Raw genomic sequence first — 25,573 nt, 5'->3', positions numbered from 1 at the left:
AAACTCATCCCAAGAATTTGAGGACTAATTTGTTGCAGTCTGTCCTGGACTTCAAAGCTACACTTCAAAAAAAGCTTTTATGTTACACAGCTCACTTGCCTTGGGTTGTGCTTAACAGCAGAAAACTAGAATACTGCTATGTTTTTTTAAACTCAGAAATAACATATCAACTACTTTCCATATTTCCACATGCCACAATCCTAAATTCTGGCATATTTTGCAAGAAAATGGATCAGTAAATGGACAAATCGGTCTTAGTGTTTCATGTTTGGATAAATAAAGGGCTCTCTTGAATATTACATTGAGGTACACTTTTTTTCCTGTGTATCACATCATAAGAGACCTTTCTGTGGAATTCAGGTTTGTTTGATCTTTGCCCTAAAAGAACCAAGCGTGTTGTGTATGGGAATATGCCAGCCTCATTTGGGATCACCAGTGCCTTGATACTGTCTATCCATGGTTTGCAAATGGACTCTAAGCTACCTTAGACCAAAACTTGGGACTTCTGCGCAACTGCATGAGCTCTGCTCACAGCCACATGCTCCCTGTGCACCCATTTTCATTAGGATCTCCTTTCTGAAATGTACTTTTGTATCAGGACTCTGTAAAAAAGTAAATACATTAAATCCATTATCATTCCCTAGTCTGTGACTGCTGTACTGACTATGTAAACCTGGGCTTTGCTTTTTCAGTCCTTTGGACTGCACTGCAGCTCCCAGTTGGCACAGCAATTTGCAAAATCACCATTTCCAGGCAGCACACTACAACACCCTGATTAAGGCAGTAAGCATGGGACCATCTTTTACTAAGGCAGCTTCTCAACTGGTGATGCTGCACTGGGCACTGAATTCTTGTGTCATTGCAATGCTCTTTCACCCGTTTTAAACTGACTCAGAAATCAGGGGTTTTCCCCAAATCTAACTCCCAAAGGCAGGAATTTCTATGTCCATTTTCTGCAACCCAGTGTGAAAAGACTGTTAGAAACAGACTGTAATTTCTTCTGGAAAAAGTAAACTGAACAGATATTTAATTTTTAAAGAAGAAAATAGTGTACTACCAAGATGCACATGAACAACATTCCTCTTCAGATAGCAGATAGTTAATTTAGTTGCTTGTATTTTTTGTTTACAGGATTTAATCTTGTGGTGTTTTGGAGGTTTTTTGAGGTTGTTTTGTTTTGAGTTTGTTTTTGTTTTCATAATTTACCTATTTTTTTCCTCACTAATTAGCTTTTACCATTTAAACATAGAACTTAACTTGTTACTGTTTGTTTCTAGAGGTAGTGAAAATACAGAAACTTCTGCTACCTTATGCATCCTGACAGATTTTCTCTTTTTTTTTCCTTCAGCAGCTAACAATTCTGCTTTTATACTGAAGGTTGGTGCACAAATATGCCAGTGTACAGACAGAAGCTCAGGTACATTGGGTACTTCTTCTCTATATACCCCCCCATATGCTTATACACATATATTTGTATTCACTATTAACAAACAATTTCCTACTAAAAATCAATTACACTTTCCATTAGCAATGTTGATAAAAGCATTGATTGGCCCTTAAAAGGTTGGCTGCACATTATGTGAAAGAACCCAACTGCTAAGAGCTAAATTAGTAACACAAAATGTACCCAACATTCTGCTGAGGAAGGCTTTTACCCAGTTGTTCAGGACAATATGACACAGCACATCTTTATCAAACATTTCTGTATTTTACTCTGTTGAGTGTTTATTAATTCACACCAGTATAGCCACAGATACAATCCAGCATTGAGTAGTTGCAAAATTTTAATGCTGCACTCTAATTTAAGTTGATAACATCCCTTTAGAGCCAATAAAGTTATCAATTTTTCCAGAAGACTTTCCAAGACTTAACCATGCAAGAAATCACTTCTGAAAGTTATTCACAAAATTAAGTGTAAGGGGGCAACTCAGAAAGCTACCAAGGGCATTATAAAGCTATAGTGTTCCCTTTTGTGAGTACTGCAGTTATTTTAAATAAAACAGATAAAATGATTCCTCATTGCCACTGTAAGTTACATAACACTTTATTTTACCACTGAAGTCCATCTTTTGAATTCTCTCCTGTAAAAGCAAACAATGCATCATTTTGAATCACTCAAACATTCTGTGGCAATGGCTTTGTTAGAACAGTGACTGCTGCTATAAATGCCCTTTCCAGAACTTTGTGGTATCCAAAGAATACCAAACCAGATCTATTTGCTTGCAGTAGTATTAACACATTCATCTCTCTGCTGCATTTACGAGTGGCCTCTCTTTGCTTCAGGAAATGACTGAAGGTTTAGCAAGTTATGCCAACACAAGAGTCTGGAAACCTGTACCCGGTCCATTGGAACCACTGCATGCACAGTTGTTGGTAAAAATTAGACAAGATCAATCTGAGCTTTGATCTTCCCAATCCCCTTTATTCTTTCCAGACTTCAGGCATGGTGGTTCCATAGAACCCTCCCGAGTTATGCTTGAGTCCCCTAACCAGTGTTCTCCTAGAGCAGTTCTCACTTCAGCCTATTGCTGCTTCTCTCAGCGCACCCAATTTTGCTCATTTTTCTCTTCTAAATTGTTAGAGATTTTGGTTTGTTCAACCTCCCTCCCCTCACCCGACTGACTTTGGCCTTCTACACACCTTGAATCAGGATAGAACACAAGGGCTGGCATTTTTCATCCTCCTTGCTGTGACTATTCCATTGTTCCTTCACTTTTTTCTTTCTTCTGTACTTGCTGTAACTTCTTTATCACCTAGAATCTGCACTAGCCTGCCCACTCCGTACCTTAATCTGTGCATTCACTGTACTTCTCAGTAATCTCCTTGCTTCAACTTTTCTGCCAGTGCCTTCTTTCAGGCTGAGCCTTATGCAGGAACCAGCATCCCAATCTTGGTTTCTCAAAATCCTATCTTCATCAAACCCACTTCTTTCCCAATTCTTGTAACTGATATCTAATAGCCTTCCAAACCTCCTCTCACCAAGCTATTGCTCCTTGCATAACCTCCATCATTTCAATTAAGGTAGTAAATTCTGCTTTCTAGCATACATACAGGAGTGAAGGCTTGTAAATGTCCCTCTGAGCCTTGTGAATGTATTAACAGAGTAACTGGAGGGCTCTGATTCACAGGGTTATTGGGGCTGCCTACATCTGATACCAGAACTCTGAGAATGAAAGAACAAAACATGAAATAAGTTAATATAGGGCAGCATTTAGAAAAAGACTGAAGCTGAACACCATTCCCAGTAAAATAGAAACCAGAAATTAATCTCACATCTAGCTCCAATAAAGATTCTTGGTTTAGAAGCAAATTGTAGACTGTTAGCTGTAAACTTAAAACAAGCCCTGTGACAGTATGATGCATGAAGCACCAGAATGACAAGTCTGCTTTTTTCCCTCAGCACAGGCAAGTTTTGCATTTGTGCCCTTCTCTCCTTCTGCTCTGGATGTCTTTAGCAGAGGTTTGCTAAACTTAATCTACAGTTGTAGACAATAAAACCTCAACTGCAAAACCTCCCTATCGAGGAACCTCATAGTCTAAGAAAAGTAACTTTGAAGTTGTAAACGTGACAAAACAATTAACCAGTTCTGTCTGCAGGGAGATGACACAGTGATACCTCTGTAGGAAAGCTGTATCAGCTACCTAAGTAAATGGTATAAGCACCATTAAACATATTTCAGCACAATGAAGCACACTTGTACTGTGCAAAATGTAGCCATGCAGCAACATCAGTAGGGCTGCATCAACACTGCCTTCTGCATGTTAGCCAAAGCCTGAGCCTCAGCCCAAGTTCACCAGACGTGGGTTTTAGAGGAGCACCAAGGCTACCTGTGGTCAGAGAGGAAATTCAGCCTGTGCTACATTCAAGTTAAATCTCATCTACCTGCACTGACAAGATGGTGTGCATTCAAGCCAGGCTTTTCCAGAGAGTTCCCCACATAGCCCACAAAAACAACTGGCAGAATCAGCTGGCCATCACCAGGGAACAAGCTGGCTATTCTCCCTCCTGCAGGCACTCAATGCAAAAGGCTGCAAACAGCTCCAGAAGCTGCAGGCTCCAGAGCTACAATTTTGCCCAGTGCATCCATTTCTCATTTAGACAATTTTCCCATCTGTAAACAATAAAACAAAGCCTGAGTATTATTTATTACACATTATTTAGTCAGGATGATGGCATGAGGACTGGCTAGCATTTAGCATGGCTTTCAAAGGGACAGTACCTGCTGTGAAAAGGACTTGGTCCTTTCATGTTCCACGTGGTATCAGCAGTGGGAGACAGACCAAGGCAACATTTGGAGGATGTTTAGAGCAAAACATTCTGCCACCTCTTTGTAACAGGATGTAATTCAGATCAGTATTAATAATATCTGAAACAATCTACTTTATCCAATTAGGTTTTATTTTCATTTTAAAAATCCAATGGTTCTTTCAATATAGTTAGCATGTAAAAATGGTAGAAAGTTTGCTGCACACCAGTTAATACCACCCTTTTTCCACTGAGTGCAGCTGGGTTCAACCTGTCCTTTTCACTTCTCACTCACTCTGCTTATAATCTGGTTCTCCAAGAATTTTAGTTTTCTGGGACAGGTTGCAAGTAGGAGAGAAGAAGTAGAAACACTCACACGACACTGGAAAAAGCTCAGGATTATTTAAATTCTTTTAGTCTCAGAACTGAGATACCGAAATGGGATGGATGTGTGAGTACACTTTAGTCGTCTCTAAAGTGAATTAGTAAATTTTGCAATGAAAATTGGAGATTAGTAGCTGGATGAATGGATTATGGCATTCAGTGGGTTGCCATACACTGTGGGACACATCTTTTGAAGGAGGTTTTAATTGACTCAAAAGACAATATGGCAACTGGTAGGCTTTTTCTTTATTGAAGCAAAGTCACAGCATTTTCAGCACTATTCCCCTCCTGTAAAGGGAAGAGTTAAATGAAGGCCCCTGAAATTTACATAACTAACAAGTAAAGGATTGAAGAAAGAGATTACAAGCATATTTCTCTAAAATAAATAATCTACAAAGAGTGCTTTTTCTTCTTAAAAGCAATCTAAAAATGTAAAAATTCTACGGTAAGGAGATCAAAAGATATTTTAACAACTTTCAATATTTACAAACAATACAAAAACTGCGCATGCCATCAAATGACGCAAAATTCTTATTAAAAATTAAAAGCTTCATTCCTACCAAGAACCAAAAACTCCAGCCAATATTTCAGTTTTAATTAATGGTCTTCTTTACAATTGGAAAACCGTTAAATGTTCTTATTATCTGTAAAATATACAATAAAAACGAACCTCACTAAATTATTAAGGTTAAAAAAGAAGAGCAATACTGCAGGCAAATCAAAAAGGAAAGTAACTGTAACTTATTCTTTGGTAACCAAAAGTTAGCAAGTATCTGTATTTCAAGTGATGAAAATTAAGTCTCCCCATTTTGACAAATGAAAGACAGATTTCTGGCAAAACACAACTCCCAAGTATCAGTTTTGAAAGACAGGCTCCACCTACAGCTTTGTAGTGCAAGTCAAATTTCTCTAACTCAGAAACACAGCTGTCCTGGTTCCGGCCAGGACAGGGTTTTTTGCAGTAGCCAGGAGGGGCTGTGGCCAGGACACAGAGGTTGTTCTACACTACCTCACCACACTGCTGGGGACAAGGAAGTGGGCAGCAGGTCACACATTACCGGGCTCTGCATGGTGAGCAGTCACCTGTGAGTCATTCACCTCTTCCGTGTGCACTCTTTTGTTGCTGTTACTGTCCATTTTCTTACTTTACTGTTGTTCCCAGTAGATTTCTCTTTCATCAGCCCCCAACTTTCACCTTTTGTGCCTCCAATTCTTCTCTCCAACCACCCACAGAGGTAAAAGGGGAGGGCAGTGAGTGAGTGGTACATGGTTTGGAGTGTTTCAGTGGGAACAATAAATTGGGGAATACCATTCCTAAACCATGACAGTAACCCTTCCAAATTCTGGCAGTACACTGCTTCATTCATCTTCCACTTTCCTGGTGTCTGCCTGCACCCTCTGCACACATCCAGCTGCTCTAGCTCTCTAAGGGAATACACCAGTCAAGGAAGCAATTCACCTGGAAATGTGTGTTTCACCAAGTGAACATGTGTGGCTGCATAGCAGCTAGTAGTGTGTTATAAAATCAGCTCCCTTTCCCATTTTAACTAAACAGTTCATTTTCCCTCAGGAAAAAGAATTAAAAGTACAGTACCCTGGACCAATCCATAACCTGGTGAGCTCACTGCTTGAGCAGGACACACTTCATGGAATGCTGGGCCATACCCACTAAGAAGCCATGTAACCCCAGCACCAACCCTGCTACCGTCTCTCAGAGGTGAATGTGCCTCATTGTGCTTCCCTCTGCTTAACAAATGCACTACACTGCATCACTACAATGCTTTTGAACCAAATGTTCAGCGTGTACCACAAGAGCCTTCCCATTTCAGGCTTACTTCTAAATTTTGCTTGCACAATTGCAGTCTCAAGAAAAAGAAAAACTTCACACCCCTACAAACTCCAAGAAAACTTCCCCACCCCACCCCGCAAGAGGACTTCTAAGGCTTTACACAAAAAATTCAACTGTTAACTTTCTTCAAGCCACAGACCACTCATTCAAAGCAAGTGCTCCCCAACCCAACCACGTAGCACCATCGTCGCTTTAGCATTTAAACATACACATGCAGTTCGTGGATAAATGCTCAGCAAAATAACCTTGTCCTGGTCTGGGCTTTCTTCTGGAAACTAGTCCCTGTGACTCTCTAGACTAATATCCAAAGCCTTTAGTCCTACTGCCTTTTAACTTTCTTCAGCTGAAGAGTTTAGAAACTTCCTTGAAGCACCTGGTTGAGTCACTAAGTCTACATGGGCTGGATCCAAGGTCTCCTTGCAGCCTGCCTCCTCAGCATACGGAAAGTCATGCACGTCCATTTCATCACTGTTGAAGAGATCAAGCTGCCCCTCTTGCTGCTCCTCCAAAGTCCTCCGGACCCTGCCCTCAGCCTGTTCCACCACCTCCCCATCTCCTTCACTGATGACAGTCATGGGGCTGCTCTGGATGCGGTTGCGGACGTTGTACTTGCTGCTGGCAGCAGACGGGGGTGTCCGTGAGCGGCCGTACCTCGTGCCAGAGAAGGACATGCTCCTGGGCATCAGGCCCTCGCTCTTGGCCCACTCCTCCTGGGCCCGTTTGCTCTTGCTGGGTGAGCAGCTGGCAGGGCCGTCGCTGAGGTCGGGGGCGGCGTCCGTCCTCGCCCGCTGGAACCGCGGGTCCGTGTTCTTCAACATCTCTGCTGCCGACATGCGGGAGCTGGTGTCACAGCGACTGCCCTTCTTCAGCAGCAGGGCCTTGAAGTTGTCATTGCTGGTGCTGCTCTTGCGAACGCTTCTCTGAATAGATCCGGCTTGTTTGAGGGTGGCTAAGCTTGGGGAAGCACCAGTGGGAGTCACGGGGGGCGACGGAGAATGGTTGCGGGTGCGGTCGTCCTCAGAATCTTTACGGCCAAGGACTTTCCTTTTGGATCTGAGTTTGAAACACACACAAAAGAGAAGAGGATGACACAAAAATGAAACTCGTTACCTCCTTTAATTAAACTCAGTTTAGAGTTTAGAGGGATGACAATGAATTAAGCTGAAGCAGACAGGGAAAAGGGAGAAGTGAACTAAATCTAAAGCATGAGTAAGAACACCACCAGAACTGTACAGGCACAAATGCAGGTATTGGAAATATATGGTAAGTTTATTACTCTTTTTCTGCAAATCTGGAACAATGAAACTACTAAAACTGGCAATACTGATGTTCAAAACACTTGAGCAAATTTAGTGAATCAGGTTTTCTGAATCAATATTCTCAGATTAATGTGCTATGAAGATTTACACTCCATCTTGTTTCTCTGTTAATTTGGGGACTTAATTCAAAATATGTCATCTGGAGTATATGGGTTGTTTTGTTCCATTTTACAATTTCATTTGACACTCTCTGGCAAATTGGAGGTGTAGTTTAGTGCTCTTTCCTTCAGAAAAAAGGACACGGCAATGCACTGCTGCTGAAGATGGAGAAAAGGGAGCCACATGTAATCACTTTTGATTAAAGAAAACCCTCTCCCTAATCAAAATATTAAATAAATAAAGAAAAAACTTTTCCAGCTTCTCTCAAGATGCAAAGACAAAATTCACAGTTATGCTGGTGCTCTGTCATTGCAACTTTCAACTAAATGAAGGAGAGACCAACTTGGTGACAGGAAAGTTATCTTTCCAAATGAAAGAGTGGAGTGTTTGTCTATTTAAATGTGAAGCGCAGGAACAACACAAAAAAAATTAAGACATAACCATGGAACTGGGAATATGTGGAAACTGGACTTTCATTGCCTCATTTTCACATTACTAGAAATTTTAAAGAAATGTACATGCCTGGAATCTGTAGCACAGCTGCTTTGTTTCTTTGCTGACTGAGCAAGAATTAATTTAAAAATATTGCATAAAGCCTAACTTTAAATATGGTATTTTGGCAGAAATTTAAAACAAGCCAACAGACTTCTAAGATATAAAATTATCACACTACGAAACTCCATATTAATTTTTATCAAGCATGTGTTCAATCCAGACCATTCCCCTTGTAAAACAGATTTCTACTTAATGTAATCTTTAGCTTTACTTTCTTAACAGCCTTGAGATTTCGCCAAAGAAGCTCAAATGTGTTCATGCATCACAGCCTATTAAAAATTTTAAAAACCCTGAAAACAAAAAAGCAGGATCCATCAGCTGAGTAGGTGGCAGCAACAGACATTGCTATGGGCTGTGCCAAGACTTTGGAGCAATCCTGTCTCTCCTAAGTGGTGAAGCTGATGCACAGCTCACTTGTGATACCCCCAAAGGCAGCTGCACCAGCTGTTATTTTCAGCAGCTGCTGCTGCCTGCACCTGTCTTGCCAGAATAAGAACGTAATACCAATGTCCATTTAGCTTGAGGATGAATGGACACAGAAAACAGCAAAGAGATATAAAGATGACTTTAGGAGCAGCCAGTGTAGGAACCTCATCCAGATTTAACTGTGCTTTAGTGCTGTAGACAACAGGTGATTTTGGTGCTTGGATGCTCTGTGAGTCTGTGTGTGAGCATGTGTGTTACAAGGAAAATACTTTCCCTCATTAGGGTTTTGGCTGCCTATGGATATCTTTAAACACTGCAATGCTGGGGTTGTACTGTTACCAAACCCCAAATTAAACTGAAAAACAAAAAATTCAGTTGCAGAGATCTGCAGAGAAAGACTTTGTTACCCTAGCTTGGAGTGATCTGGTAAAGCTATGAATGCAGTGCAGAGCAGTCAGTTTGCTGTCAGCACCTAGCCAGCTTTTCTCACTATGTATGAATCATGGAAGAAACTTGGAATTAAGAACCAAATTTGGTTTTGGTGGCTTTTGAGACACTGATAGGGCGCATGTTCAAGCAAAACTATGACTTAAAACTTCAGACTGTTCTTCCTGTCATTAATGCACATACCACTAAATTTCTTGTCTTGCTCCAAAGAATATATTCAAGAGTGCCAATTACTGAAGTAATACCTCTCAGAAACAGTGGGGGAGGGGGGGGGGGGGGGGGGCATTCTAAACCTTTTAAATTAATTAGCAACCAAGGAAGAAAGTGGTTCAAGTCCAAAGCCAGCAAAAGCAAGGCCATAATAAAACAGCTGTCAAGCAGTTGTAAGTATGTCACATCCCATTCCATTGTCTATTTCCCCACAAACTCAAGAATTACAGCTATGTGCATACACACAGAAATCCACTCTCTATCTGCATACATAAAGAAGAATGGCTGCTGGCCACAATATCTCATTCTAAAGCCAGATTTGTCATAGTTCTAAAGAGCACCATGCAACGTGAATGCAACAGACCATTTTTAGAAGGCTGATACAGGCCAAGTTCTAAGGGGTAACAGTAAATGATAAAAGGTCAGTATCATATATGAGCAGTTTTTGCAATGTCTGGAAAGGACTTATTCCAAAAATGAATAAAAAGTAGCATTTGCATCCAAAATGCTGCAGCCTCCCAGCCGCTCTCTCCCCGTTCCTCACTGCCGATGCACAGATGTGCGAACTGACTGAACATCTGGGTAACCCCGCTCCCCGGCAGGGCCTGCAGTGCGCGCAGCAGCCGCGCGATGGCGCTGGCGGCGCGCCCGGCCGGCCCGGGGCGGCTCCGGCCGCGGTCCGGGAGCGCCGCTCCAGGGGAGGGAGCCCAAGGGAGCACCCGCCTTCCCTGCTCTGCCCCTGGGCCCTCCTTCGCGGGTGTTCCCGAGCACCCAACATGAACAGCACGCACATCTAGCTGCCATTCGGGATGATTTCGTTTTCAAGGGAAATGAATCATGTCATTAACAATAGAGCCAGTATTGCACATTTCATTCATGAATCAGTTTGACACAAAACACCCGACCTCAGGCTGGATTATGGCAAACTATAATCCAGCGTTTGCCATATGTTTTGCCATATGACTGACATGTTGTGTTACTTGCCAGTTTCAGCCACGCTTGCCATGAAGCATTAGCGTTGAGCCTCTGTCCCAAACTGCACCATATAAGCAGCGAAGAGAGTAAAAAGAGATGGAGAAGAACAAGAATGAAAACAAAAAGATACACAGAAAAAGCAACAGTAGAGTTAATATGGCAGATTGAGAACAGTACAATAAATACTAGATGTATTTTAAAGGACAAGGTATTTGTAATTTAATCTACATCCACTTAATCTGGTAGTTTAAATTCAGAATGGATTAACTACATTGATAAAACAGTAACATGCAAGCTCTTTTCCTCATCTTTTTCACATATAGCCTTAGTAGAAAGTTGATAAATACGAGAATTCTGTTACAGCCGTGACTGTCATAATTGGGTGTTTTATAAAACAATGTTAAATTTATTTCTGAGAGACCTACCGGACCTGACAGCACAGGAAGGGCAGTTTCTGCAGTACCTGTGAATGGCTGCAAAAAGATCCTCAGTAGTCCTTGGTCTTGCTGGTGTTGCCACTCCGTCCGTCTCTTCCCCATAACTACTGCTTGGCAGGAATGAACTATTGGCTGTGTCTGATTCAAACACCTCCACTAGGCAAAGAGAATGAACAACACAGTCAATCTGTTGTGCAAAAACCATGGGCACACAGTCCTGAAAACAGCCCTTGCTGCCTCCATGGAGAAGCATCCGATGGATTGAGTGAGTGCAGCACTGTCATTACTGTGATTTCAGATCAATGCCTGCTATGGGAACTGCAGTGCATGAAATAAATGCCTGTGCTTGCTCATACGTAACAGGCGGAGACCAGTAACAAAAGAAAATTTGTAAGGTTTCTACAAAAATGCAAAACCAGCATTAACAAACTAACTGCTTTCATAGCATGCTTTAATACTAGCATGGTTAAATTCTGCAGCTGCAACAGTGAGAAGCCAGAAAGCAATTGCATAAAATGTCATTAAGTATTAATCAGATCCCTGAAACTTTATTTTTTTGTTTCAGTTGTAACAATCACTAGAGGCTCTGCCCTCTACAGAATGCCACCTCAATGCTAGGATGGCTGTTCTCACTCCCCACCTTCCTCAAAATAGCTTCTGCTGCATCTGAATTAGTCAGAGAAAAGAGACTCACCACTTTCGTTCTCTTGAGATAGATGCCCGTCAGTGTTACTGCCACTGTCCTGGCTGCTGCCTGAACTGCTTCCTTCATCAAAAGCACACTGCTCCTCCTGCCTGGGTTCTTCTTGAACTGGTGATGCAGCAGGCTGTACCACAAAGGCATTCGCTCCCACTGTCTCAGAGAAGGTGAATCCAGCAGCTCCTCCCTCAGGAACCAGGCTGCCAGAGTCCATCTCGCTAGAACCGAGTCCATCTGTAAGACAATTTCTCGCCTCCTCTGAGTGTGCAAGCACAGTGTCTCTCTTAGTTGGGCTTCTGGCAGTATCGCTCACTTCAGCTGCTTTCTCCACTGCAGGGTCTAACTGTGGAGGTGGTACCAGAAGGAACAGTTTGGGTTTCTTTGAAATAGGAGGTGGTTTCTTGCTTGGCAACACAACCTGAGCCTTGTTGGGAGATGCTGGTGACCCCTGAGGTGACATGCCAGAAGAGAGGTCTTCACTCTGCACTGAGGACTCAGGTGTGTCATCAGAGGCTGACCCCAGAGCATTGGCTTCAGAAGATTTCTTCAAACCTACTGCACTCACAGGCTTCTGATCACTATCAAGTACAGGTGTGTTATCAGAGAGAATGAGAGGAGAACCCCGAGACAGTGTTTGAACTGCATTTTTAAATGAAGTGCCTTGAGTTTTCGTTTCCTCATCGCCTAAGCTGGAACTTAGTTTCAGTGAGAGAGATGGCTTTAGCAAAGACTGTGGCGATGAATTAGCACTACTCTTTTCCTGAGAGGTGGTTTCAGAAGTAGATTCAGTTGATGGTTCACCTTCTGTTGATTTTTTCACAGACCTCAATTGCACCATTTGCAGCGCTTTGGTGGTTACTAATGGCATCACAGGTCTTGATGAATCCTGCTTGTTGAGTGGCTGTTTCACTGGACTGTAGCAAGAATCCTCCTGGTTGCGTTTCTTGAAAGAATACTGTGGGTATATTGTTGCACCTTTTGTGATTTTGGGATCAAGCGGTGGTGCTGGTGGTGGGATAGCTAAGGGGCAAGAAGGAGGAGGAGGAAGAACAGGGGAAGAGAATGAACTGATGGACGCTTCTTGTGGAAACCATGGGACAGTCTGAGCAAAGGTGGAATTTACACTGGCTTCTGGCGGAGGAGGGGGGAACGTGGGAGAGGCCGACAATGGTGACAGATCCATGACTTCTGCTGGAGGAGGAGGAGGAGGAGGAGAAAGTTCAGGGCAATGTGGAGGTGTTGGAAGAAGATGTGCTGGAGGAGGTGCACCAGAATCCACAGGAGGACTCAGGGCAGGGTCCAGTTTCTTCACACTCACACTCCCTTCAGTAGATGTATTTGAAGAAAGGGAAGTGGACGACGAAGACATGGAGACTGAAGACAGAAGAGAAGACTTCCTTTCAGGCACTTTAGGCTTCAGCTTGGATTTGCCATTTCCTGATGATGCAGACTTTAGAAGTACAGGCACTGGAGTAAGCGCAGTGGGTGTATTGGACTGGCTGGAGTACCCACTCGATGGCGACGTGACTCGATGGGATTTCTCTGGAGAAGCACTCTTTGGTTTGGCCAGTCCACTGGGCACTTGTGGCACAGAAGCCCTTGAGCCATCACTGAAGTGGCTGATGCTGTAATCGCTGAGAGCAGATGATGTGCTGGCAGAATGGGTCACTGGAGATTTCATCTGGTCATCCACCACTGCAGCACAGTCGCTGTAGTAACCCCACTGGTCAGCATACTCTGACTTTATGCTACTTGTTTCACTCTGGGAAGGGGTGACTGTGCAGATGGAGTACAGGTTGGGAGCAGTGGTGGACATCATGCTGCTGCTTGCACTGACCGAGCTTTGGCTGCGGGAGCGCAGCACCCAGGGATCCTCATAATCACTGCAGGGGCTCTGGGAAGGAGAGCTGCCATTTTTGCACTTGAGATTCAGCTGCAGAGAATGCTGGAGGGTGGCAATGAGGGTTTCATCAAGTACCTGTCCATTGGATTGAGTTTTTTTCTTAGGCACCCTTCTGAGTGAGTCTGTTCTGGATGGTGGCAAAGGTGGCTTCTTTGCCTTTTTCAGCGAGATGTTTCTTGCAAGGGATTTGTCACCTTGGCCTGAGTGGTCATCCTGAAGTTTCTTCTCCTTTCCTTCAAAGACATTTATCACGCTGTCTCTGGGGTTCTCAAAACCATTAGTGCTGTTGCATGGCATGTCTGACTTCAGTCCAGAGTCCATATGCATGGAGCCGTAAAAGCCATCGTGGTCCACAGAATACAGGGAAGTAGAATCGTCCCTGACCGACGTCCTCTCCAGGCTGCTGCTGCTCAGGTTGCTCCCGGGCGTGGCACAGCCTGGGGTGGTACAAACCACCTTGTGTGAAGGGGTCTCACTGTTTTCTGAAGACTTGTATAACCAGTGCTCCGTGCTGCTCACTGCTGCCTGTGCTCGCTCCCCAGAACAGCTGGATTCACTCCGACCATCGCTGTCCTGGGAAGGGCTTGCTAAAGCACCAGTGCTCCTAGAGCTGTAGCTCATGCTCTGAGATCCAGCCTCTGCATTCCCAGGAGTGCTCAGAGAGACAGCGGAGTCACCAAGAGAAAGCATCATGACACTGGTAGATGGGATGGTATCTGAAGTCTGTGAGTGACGTGTGGAGCTACTCTCACTCCAATTGCCACTTGAAGAATGGTGATCTTCTTTCCCACTTATTGCACTGCCGGCAGCAGGATTGTCTCTTGGATTTGGAAAGGCAGTGGAGCTGGAAATTTTACTATCCAATGATCCAACACTCTGGGCAGCGTGAATAAGGATAACTTCTGAGGAGGATGACAGTGTTGCATTGGGTATGATGCTCGTTGAGTAAGTGGCATGAGGAGAGACAACACATGCTGGGCTTGAGGACTTCTCACTGTCACAGCTTCTCACCTCTTGGGACTTTGGCCTCGACAGCGTCCCCCCCATCGTGGGATTATTCCTTAAATGCACAACACTATCATCCACTTGCAATTTACTTATCTGGTGGGGTAAAGTGCCAGCAATGTCTTCTGTCTGCCTCGACACCATGCTCTGTGTCTGATCTAGGGACTGCAGAGACACTCTTGCACCAACCCGAGGCAAGCTGTGAAAACCTATATCGTTATTTTGGCGAGAAGCAAATATAACTGCAGCAGAATCACTCATCACTGACATGTTTCCAGATGAGCTGGAGAACTGAGACATCTGGGCTGCAATGCCTTGTCCTTTCTGTGCTCGAATTCTTCTCATTGAAGGGGGCACAACTTTAACTTCCTCCGTCTGGCAGCTGGTGTCCTTGGTTTCAGAGCGCTGCATAGCAGAGCGATAGCTGTCCAGTCTCCCTAGCGTGGAACAGTGATCTGGGACATACATTGAATGCCCTCTGAAATCACTTTGGCCAGTACCAACTGCTGGAGTCAAAATAAAATAATTATTTCTTGAAGCAAAAATTCACATTTATCTTCTCACTCATTTAAAAAAAATCAGCAACCCAGCAAACTGCTCGATACCCATGCTCCTGGCAGGTTATGCCTTCTGAAGAAGAATCTGCAACAATGGATTTTGCAGAGGCATCGTCTGTTTTCTGCATTTCTCTTCCCCTTTTCCTTATTACCAGAAACCTTCTGCTTACAGAATCATCTGCGTTCCTGCCGCACACTCGACACATGAAATCCTCTGTTTATGACATGGTAATAATTTCCATAGTAATCAGTTGTGTCAGAAACCAAGTAATACTGTTTGACTTCCAGTAGGCAACGCAGCAGGAACAGACAAAAGCCTGAGAAACGCGAAGTGTGTTCCCATGCTAATGCCTCGTGCAATAAAGAAAAGGGGAAGGAAATCTGGAGACTAATATGAACAAAAGGATCTGCTTTTTACAAGCAATACACTTCAGAAAAAAATATTTCAGGAGACACAGATAGCTCTCTAAGTCCTGCAGTTTGTCTGAAAGAATGCTAACACATGGAAACATGCATTGTTTTACCACAAATAATACATGTGCTATAACAGCGTTCATATAAGCATTATCCAACACTGGGAAGAAAACCATTAGATAACATTTCTCCATACAACCATTTTATATTTATCATAAAGGAAAACCTCTAAGAACTGGGGAAAAGAAACAGCTGGTATTGATGGTTGTGTCATTCTCAGCATCATCAGGAAATAAAAAAATGAACACTTTTTCTAAAAGAAGGAATAATCACATATTGGCATAACTCCTCCCACCCCCAAGTTTGAAGACAATGGAAAATTAGTTTTAGTTCAAAATACAGTTATCACTGGGTCAATAGAAAGGATTCTAGGGCTCTTAAATTTACAATTTTATTGGTAGCCGCCTTTTAAAATCACAAACCAGAGGACTGCTTTAAAATTAGTCTGTGTAAGGCTGCTGCTTTTGAATTCAGTTGCACTGCTGTATAAATAGCACGAGAGAGGCAGGAATGCTGCTGGAGATGCTAGTAAGGATGCTACACATATGTCACTGTGGGAGAAAATGGGTTATTTCAAGTCTCTGCCTTAGCGAGTCTCAGGAGCAATGAGGAAGCATGCCTGAAAGGAATGCTCTCCTTTCATATTTACTATATGAAACTGCATTGGGAGGATAGGTATTCTTATCATGCAGCTTTAAACACCACTCAAAGGACATTTAATCATCCTGATTCTTGGCAGGCAAAAGAGGCATTTAGGCTAAGGAAAAGAGGGCTCTGAAAAGGCTACAGTTAAAGCAGCACACACAAAAAAGATTGTTTACTTCTTTTCCTCAGGCATGTAAGTAGTCTTTCAGCAGCTTGAAGCCTAGTTAGCTTGCTTTGTGTAAATTCTCTTGCTCTCATAAAAATGCAGCCTCTTTCTGCTTCTGGTAGAGGTTTGCTGCAAAGCTAAATACTCAGATGCTGGCAAATGTCTTGGATAATCTAATACGAGATACTGTCAGAACAGATGGACTACTGCAGCCAACCAAGAGAGGGATTTGCATATTCCGTATACAGTTATTAAGAACAGTACAATAAGAAAAATAATCTTCCTTTCCAGGTGTATGTTTTATATGGAATCAGTGCACCCCTTCGGTTAAGACAGAGAAAAACATCAAAGAATGTTTCTGGAACCATGACATCACCGATTTTAACTGCTGGTCAACTAAAAATATCTGGTTAACAAAAATAACCAAAGAGATGGGGTATTTTTCTTCTTCTGCCACTGTGAAAAACACACATGCACACAAACACACACGCAGATGAGACAAAAGGATGGTGCTGGTGGAGAAGGAAGCTGTCAGCACTACAGCAAGTATCTTATACTGTCACACAGTGACCTGTGGCTGAGCGCACTTCATTTCAGTATGTGGTATGTCTGTATTCTATTCACAATAGAGAGGCAGCTAAATGCACCCTCTTTCACAGTAGTATAATGCAGGTGGGTGTTTTATGTCTGTTTGAAATGTTACTGCTAGAGAAGGTAAATGGTGAAGAGGACCTATGCTGGACTTGCTAATCTCACCTTCTCCTTCCAAAACAAGGAGTGTTAGAATGCATTTATTGGGACATACTGTTTATGGTAAATGTACAGCAATGTGTGAAAAAGAAAATTAATGGCACTGAATAAAAGAGGCCACTGAATAAAGGAGGCCAGTGAAGGCTATACCAAAATGCCTGGCACAGCAGCTCCTGCCCCTTCCCTTGGCACACAGAGCCAAGGAAATGCTGGCTGCCCCAGCCAGAGCAGTGCCAGAGCAGAACACTAACAAGAGGGCAGCATCAACAACCAGCTGAAGGATGCTGCTGAGAACCAGTGCTTACCCTGGGTTGATTACCAGAATAAATGTAATTTACAGTCCAGCCTAATGTGCTCTGGAAAACCGCATAAACTGACTCAACAGCAGTAAATGTTCACAACCTCAACACTGCAGGAAAACCCATCAGGGCAAGTCTTTGCACTGGTGTGAGGCCTCTCCTAGTTAGAACAATCCAGAGGCCAAATAAACACAGGATTATGGAGGGCAAGACAGCCCAGCTTCAGAAATGTAAACTACAGGGCTACATCATTCAATCACTCTATGGAATATGGTCAGGTAATGAATTGTGCATTGGTGTTACTATTACAGGAACATAACTTTGAGGTTTAGTTTTGGTTTTTTTTAGAAACGCAGCATATTGTGAAACTCAGCTTTGGCTTTGGCTTTACATGTATGCACAATCTCACGTAAAGCTGTGAGGATTTACTCTTTTTATAGTTCTGTTTTCTGAAGAGGGACAACAGAAATCTGCAGGGAAAATGGTTCAGAAAACCAACCAGAGGAACGTTTAAGACTTAGGTATACTGGTAAAATGCTGAGGTATTTACGATTTTGGTGAAATTCAGAGAAGGGCAGTGAGGAATATTTTCTTTGCAATTTACAAATGCACTGTAACCCCTCACTCACTTCCAGAGTAACACTGGAAAGTAAGGATTTTCAACCCCCCTTAAAATCTTTGTTGGTACTGCAGCTAGAAGACAATCCCATCCTAAGGACAGCTCAAATCATTGACTACTACACTGATAATGCTGGGTTTGTCAGAAAACACCTACTTAAATAAACAGCACTCAGAAGGTATCTGCAACACCAGAATCCTTGACAGAATCAGATCTTTTTAAGAATGCCATCCATAAGTCCATCTAATTGCAGGGACAATATGTGAGCAGACAGCAGCAAAAAATGTTGCAGAACCAGACATCAGGTTACAGATGCTGAACATCATGAAGTCAGAAGTAGCTGCAAACTAGGTGCATGATAAATGTGGCTGAAAGTAACAATTGTCCTGTCTGCCTTTTGTATTATCCTGTGTCCAGCAGCACTGCAGTCAGTGCTATGTCCACCACAGGAGACCTGTATCTAGGCTCTTTTCTTCTTTATTACCCCACTGTGCTAAAAATCGTTTTGGGCAAATGCTCTTCACTAATGTGCATGTTTAGTGCAGGCTCCAGCAGCAAGTAAAGAACACCCACTCTGTGGATTCTGGTAGCCACTGGTGCTGCTCATTAGAGAGGACAGGGATTGAGAATGACATATTTGGCAAATTTGATGGGGAAGGAAGCCTGTCTGTATATGATCCCTGGGTCCAGATACTAGCTACTAGCAGCCCAGCTGTGACTCCAGCTGAGGTGGTGACACCAGCAGCTAGTTGCAGAGAACCACATGAAAAGTCCCCTGCATTGGAAATGAGCACAGAAAACTGAGGGTTGGAAAAGATGTGTGTGTGTTGGTGTCACAAAGTACATGCTTGTTTCAACGAGAACAAAGAAGTAGTCTCTCTTACCTTCTGACTAACCATTTCTAATGCAAGCACTTGTCTCATGCCACAGGCACATTCCTAAGGTATGTTGCTCTCACTGCCTCCTCATGCCCCACCTAGCAATTCTCCTGCAAACCTGGTAAACTGGCTAAGTCACTGTGCAGGCATCACAATTTAGTGTTACAAAAAGCCCCCAGAGATTCTTAATCTGTTTTACTCCAGCAAGTACTAACTGAGTGACTTTAACAGATACTCAAGAAGAAACAGACAAGTACATTTGGCTTATTGCAATTTTAAGGAATTTTCACTGTGCTCCATGAAGCATTTGTAATTTCTCAGAGGGGAAAAAAAATATTGCAGTGAATCCTGTGAAACTTTTCAGTACTTCCACCTAAAAATATCCTGAATACTTGCACATATCACTTCCACCCTGAGAGAGAGAATTCTGATGTAAATATTGGGAATTCAAGTTCTCTCAATTCTGTTCATTTCTCTAACCTAACAGCCTCTGGTGATGTTTATATTCTTGGCATCTGTGTTTTTCATCCTCCCAGTACCAAAAAGCAGATTATACCTGCTTTCTAATACCTGATCTACAGATGGGTAGTGCTGGATACATTCAGTGGTGAAAAGCTACAGATATAAACCCAGTATTAGCCAAAATGCACAGTAACTCTGGAAGAGAGCTATTCTCTCCAAAGACTGCTAAAGCTGCAAATAGAAGCAGGTGCAGAATCACTTGGCTGGAACAGCTGGGTACTTGTATGGTATTTCTGTAGGACCAATGGGTATCTGGGACTCTCCTTACCCATGGGATCTGTAACTTGAGCGACTGCGAGCCCTAGAGGGAACTAATTGGAGAAGAGTATCAATTAAGAGGTGTTTTTAATAGAACAGCTGAGTTTCCAGAAATCAGAAGGACTCTTTTGCCCCCATGCTGCTGAGATGGAATTGCTTCTTCTCTCCTCTCAGGAGAGCTTCAATAGTCCCAAATGATACCAACTGGTATACACCAACTGGTACCACCAGGGGTTTGAGAAATCACCAGGTTTCTTGCACAGCAAGAAAGCAAACAAAGGACTGACAGTCAAGGTGTCAGTCATTCATTCCCATCCTAATGACTGACATGAGATCCTACAGTGACAGTGAGCTTCTGAGAAAGTGAGGTAGTAAAGTAAGCTGAAAAAATTGTATGAGGTCATTCTGTCCCTCTGAACCCTTAGGTCAAGAAGGGGGGAAAAATACATGGGGCAAAAAAAATCACACAGCCAAAAAGACTATGAATTGCATCTGTAAAATGGGGGGGGGGGAAAGGATTTAAATAATCCAAAGGAAGTACACACAAAGCATAAAATTAGAAGACAATTTCAGAGACCAAGAGGACAGAAACTTTCTGTTGGAATATGAAAAAACCATCAAAATGCCTGTCAGAAGAAGGAGGAATCAAAAGGTAGAAAAGTTGAGGACATTTTCCTCTCCCCAGTTTTGGTGGGGTATATTTATTGGGAACTGTGGAAATGACAGTCAGGTCTGGGACCTGCTCCTCCTGCAAGACAGAGAGGGAGTGTGGGACACCAGAAGCTGCCCACTCATGTTTGGGAGCTCTGGAGAAACACAACCAGGTTACTTGGAACCTCCACAAAAAGGTTAGTCTGAGTCAGACCCTGGAGCACTGACACAAAGAAGGGAGCATGGAAAGGTGGAAAGCATTTTGCTGCCCTTACTTCATCTGGAGAGTTGGAACATGTGAAGGAAGCTGATGCCAAGAAAGCCAAGAAATGAGCAAGGCCAGTGACAGGTTCTTCCTGAGAGTTGCTCATCTCTACCAAACTTCTGTTTGGGAATCATCTTCTTGTCTGAAGGTACCATCTGAAGAACACATCTGGAGACAATGGATAACGACAACACAGAGCAGAGAAACCAAGAACACTTGAAGTAAAGTATCTCAAAGTTTCTTGCTCTTTCTGCAGTTTCGATCCAACACTGACTTCCATTAAATATGCATGTAATATTTATGTTCTGTAAGACAAGGAAGGCAATTCAGAAGTATGCAGAACTAATTTTTTTTTCATTGCTGTGTTTGGCAGAGAGAGGAATACTTTGCCTTCTCCTGTTACTTTGGTGTCACTCTGCTAGATAGTACTGAGAGGGTGCTGCAGTTAAAAAAACAACTTCAAAAAGTAACTGCTATCTCTAAACTGGGGGACACCTCACATCCTTATTGTGTCTCAGAATCTCATATACCATGCTGCATTTTATTTATGCAGAATTTTTAATGCAGAATTTTCCAGTCTACACAGTAGAGAGACTGGTTCATCACTGGAAGACACCTGTGAAAACACAACAGCATTTCAATGCTAAAAAGCAGGAATGTTTAAAAAGACTTTGAGCACAAGGCTGCAGTTAATGTTTCCTTGCAGTACGTCTGGCTGAGCTGCATGAGGGTACCACATCCGCTGGGCTCAGGCCAGCAGCCAGTGCAGCCTTTCTCTTCTGCTTAGTCTCTTCTGTTCCAAAGGACCCAAAGCAACCAGCGGAGAACCCCAGCAGCGTGGCCTGACAAAAGTTCTTCCTGGCTCTCTCAGAAGAAATGAAAATAGTCCAAACCTGGTTGAAGCTTTGAGGTTCTCTCAAGTTTCTGCTTCCTTCTGAAGGATAAACAAGGTTACAAGAATCTGCTGTATATGTTGGTTATTTAGCCTGCACGTAGCAACTCTAGTGTACCAAGGGATTTTAATCTCTGTGTAAATATTATAGCCATTCACAGCAATGCTTTAGGGGAGAAACAAAGAGATTTATTCAGCTGAAACCACAGGGAGAATGTCAATAGGCATAATGCAATTGCTTGATTTGGAGTTTAGTTCGGATACTTGTTCCGATCAAATGAACTGTGGAATGTTTTAAAACAACTCGTTGTTTGTTTTGGGATAGTGTAAGAGAAATAGGGAACGGACTGCTACAGAAATATTTGGGGAGTGACAGGGGAGAAAAGGAAGAAGGAGCACTGAACAGGGATGGGGGAGACTGCAGTTATTCCCAGCCTTGCCAGCAGCCTGGTGGCTGGCTAAGTCACTTCACTGCAGCATGTCTGGTTTCCCCAGGCATAAGATGAAGACACTCTAACTCTTTTCAAATGCACCTTATATCTTGTAATGGAAATCAATACGTCAAGAGGATGGGTACTGTCCTCACAGAGTTCTCCTGGAATACAATTTGCTCCCTGGAAGAGATACAACCACCACAGAAGCAACATGGAGCTCCTCAGACAACTTCTGCCATAGGGCAGATGGCTGAAGCCCCATGTGCCTGCAGGTTGTGGGCCAGGAACCATCCAGAGGGAGCTCCTACAGTGGGATACTGCCAGTCCACAGCTTAAAATAGAAGCCAAGGAAAACCTTCAAGCAGTGCAACATGAATCGTGCTCAGCACAGAGATGAAAGACGAAAATCAAAGTAAAAACTTGTCACCCTTAGTAAACAGACTGGCAAAAGTAAAACTTCTTTTAAGGTATTAAAGAAGAATTCTTTTTAGGATAGATACCAACTGCATTCTCAGCTTACTCCACCAAATAAAACTACAGTTGATGTTTTCAAGCGTGAAATATCTTTTCGAAGTGGCCACAAATGTAACCTCTACATTTTGTAAATGCTTTCTTGAGGCAGAGGATCCCATGGCAGGGCACTGTTTCATTACAGATGCTGAAGGAGCACAAAGTTCTCTGCAAGTAATTGTCTGTTTCTTGGCTTTGTCTGTGCCTGACCCTCTAGCTCATTTCAAACCCATCCAGACAAGCTACAGATTTTTGCTTGTTTCTGAAAAATCCATAAAAATAACCAAGAACTGAAAACATAATTAAAAAAGATGCAACATGCAAGGTAATAAAACTTATTGAAATCAACAATATATGATTTCATATATAAAGCACCAAAATTAACTTCTGCCAGATTATTTTAAAATATATTCTTCCTCTACTGAAGCAAAAAGTGGGGGGCATACTTTTACCTGTGAAGTTATAATCTGGGAAAAACTGAAATATTTTTTTTAAATAAACTAAAATAAAACTATTTAAATCAAAGAATTCTGCAAAAAGTGTCTGAAAGGTCTGGCAAAATTCAGATTGCTTCACTGCAGTTCATTAAATTCACATCTACTACAAAGTGTGAAGGAGGATGGCCTGAGGTAGTGTAAATGTGACCGAATAGGTATTTTTCCCTGCAAATATATGGAATAGCAAATAAACCTAGGTACATTATTGCCAATCAAATAACACTTATACTTAAGGGGTTGCCAAAACTGAACTGGAAAATAGGTTTTTCACTCTTGATGCAATTCTTGGCAGATTCAGGAAGGCATCCATGAATTGATGTACTCCACTAAGTAATCACTCACAAGCCAATACATCTGCCCACTTCAGTTTTGCTTTGGTGAACATCCTGGAGAAGACGACCAAATCTGAAGAAAAGCATTGAAGTCCAGAAACCTTACATCCCTACAGATTTTCATTGTACCAGTACACCATTTTCCAAACACCCTGTTCCCTTTAACAGATGGAAGTCAACAGATTAAAGGTCCCAACTTCCCAATGCAAGAGGTGGCAAGGAGGCACACGCATATTTGGAACTGAAATAGGCTATCAGACTGTATTTGGTTTCATGAGCACTGGTAATGTTATTAGTCTAGTAATGATAAGCAGTGACAATGAACAGTGGATGGAATACAGTTCTGATGAGCCATACCTAGCTCCTTTTGTATGTTGTCAGGGATTCCTGTAATAGTCTTTCTCCTTTTGACTTTCTTCGGCCGTCTTACCACCGTGTCTGTGTAAATTAGAGACCGCCGAATGCTGGCTTGGCGGTCGAAATTCTCCCCTAATACATGGTAGAACAAGCAAAGCAACATTACTTCCAAGCACACTGACATCATGCACTTTCTTCCACTAGTTTTGTTGGAGAAATGGAAAAAAAGACATTAATAAACGGTGTTAGCTTGGTCTGACAAATGAAGGTTTACACTGAAGGAAGATACAGCACATTGTCACTGTAAGGCTTTAGACACAAATATTCATTACGCAGTAATGCCTGCATCTTTTAAAAGGAATTTTGACTTCTTGAGCCCAGTTTGTATTTGGTGACAGCAAAATATTCCACAAGCAAAGAGAATCCTTGCTTTAATTTGGCCCTACATAGGTTTAGTTAATTTATTTTTAACTAACGAGCTGCAGAAAAAGCAAATCTGCTCATGAAAACGAAAGATCACAACGGTTTATGCAGGAACAGACATTGCTATTGGCAACAGCTATTACGATGCCTTTGCACAGCTCCATCATTAGCTCGCATGAGGCCCTTCTTTTTCATTCCAAGTTGCTCTGAACCTGTCAAGTGCACCACATTTCTGGTGTTGATCTTTTAACACGAATACAAATAAGAACTACGGAGCACGCAGAGATCAAGCTGATCTCGTGGACTCATAAATATTTCAGAGAGAAAGCGGCTTAAAATTTAAACTTTACAGATGATTATAAAAATATACAATGGCAAGAGCTAAAAAAAATCTGCAAGTGCACTTTGCCAAACAAAGCCTTATGATGACCATGTGCTGTAACATAATGGGACCCAGAAGTACCACTATCATAAAGCAGATTTCTTTAGGAATTCACTTTTGTTTAGAGGTTTATAATTTGGCCATTTCACTAGTAGTAAGATAAAGACTGCCCAATAGATTATGAGCTAATTCTCTGCCACTTCTCAAAATTTAACAGCAACCCCCCGTAGCTTACATGTAAGTTCCCTTTTTAGAAATTTAAGCATTTTAAAACACTGCTCAATGTCCTTTAGATGACCCACTTAAAACTTAAAGGCAGAAAAACTTTGATATACATTGTACATGTTTTTATCCATTGTACACTTTTTTTGAAAACTGATGACCAAATTATTTACCTCTGAAAAGTGATTAATGCACAGTAATGATACATCATAAAAATTCCCCCGGCTGACTGCACATCAGTATGATGCGTGTCGTGCGAGTAGCATAGAAAACCTCATTACCTCTGTAACAGCTAAAGACACAGTCATATATTAAAGTACAGCATGTGGACTTGTGAAAATGCAAGGAAAAAATCTAGCATTTTCATTCACCATGTTGTAAATATAAAGACTCTGACTCTGTTTGACCGAAGTCTTGACCACAGGCCACACTTTTGCTAAGTGGAATCGCTGCAGTTACAAAATGCCAGTTTCATCCAACTTTTGGATTGACTGAAGTCAGATTAAGGGAAGAGAGGAATCCCACGGGAACAATAAAATTGAGAGCTATGGATCCCACTGGCTTAGCAGAAGTCCTGAAATACTGAGACAGACTATCCACTGTCCCAGGCAGCACCAGTGCTAGGATATTAGACCCATACATGGTAAAAGTCAGGACTTTTGGTTATCCTGTCCTGCAGGATGATAAAAATAATTCTGGACACATTAGGCAAATCCAACAAATTTCAAGGAGAAAGTTTTGCATCTCTGAACATGTCTTTATCCACTCAAAGGCCAACAATCATGTCTGAGATGGTGAGTTGCAAGAAATAAAACCTAAGTGGTAAGCATAGGGTGCAAACAAAGAAAGAGTCTTTTACAGGAAGCCTCAGACAGCACAAACAGG

At 42.4% G+C, this 25,573-nt stretch overlaps 1 protein-coding gene across 9 annotated transcripts in view; it reads right to left on the bottom strand.

Annotated features, from left to right (window-relative positions):
- Positions 1-4,854: 4,854 nt before the first annotated feature.
- NHSL1 (NHS like 1) overlaps positions 4,855-25,573 on the bottom strand; it is a 176,407-nt gene continuing 155,688 nt past the window's right edge. For 5 of the 9 annotated variants that reach the window (XM_079299180.1, XM_079299181.1, XM_079299185.1 and 2 more), the window contains 4 exons: positions 23,662-23,793; positions 11,642-15,061; positions 10,974-11,103; positions 4,855-7,532 (listed from right to left, as the gene is read on the bottom strand). In XM_079299180.1, the coding sequence (XP_079155306.1) occupies positions 6,809-7,532; positions 10,974-11,103; positions 11,642-15,061; positions 23,662-23,793 (4,406 nt within the window). In that variant the 3' untranslated portion in view covers positions 4,855-6,808. The remainder of the gene's footprint in view (positions 7,533-10,973; positions 11,104-11,641; positions 15,062-23,661; positions 23,794-25,573) is intronic. The other 4 variants (XM_079299183.1, XM_079299186.1, XM_079299182.1 and 1 more) reach the window with 3 other exon arrangements.

The sequence above is a fragment of the Erithacus rubecula genome (genome assembly GCF_903797595.1).
Source record: "Erithacus rubecula genome assembly, chromosome: 2".
Taxonomy (NCBI): Eukaryota; Metazoa; Chordata; class Aves; order Passeriformes; family Muscicapidae; genus Erithacus; species Erithacus rubecula.
Note: the sequence above shows the minus strand (reverse complement) of the source record. Positions and strands in the feature narration are given on the sequence as shown.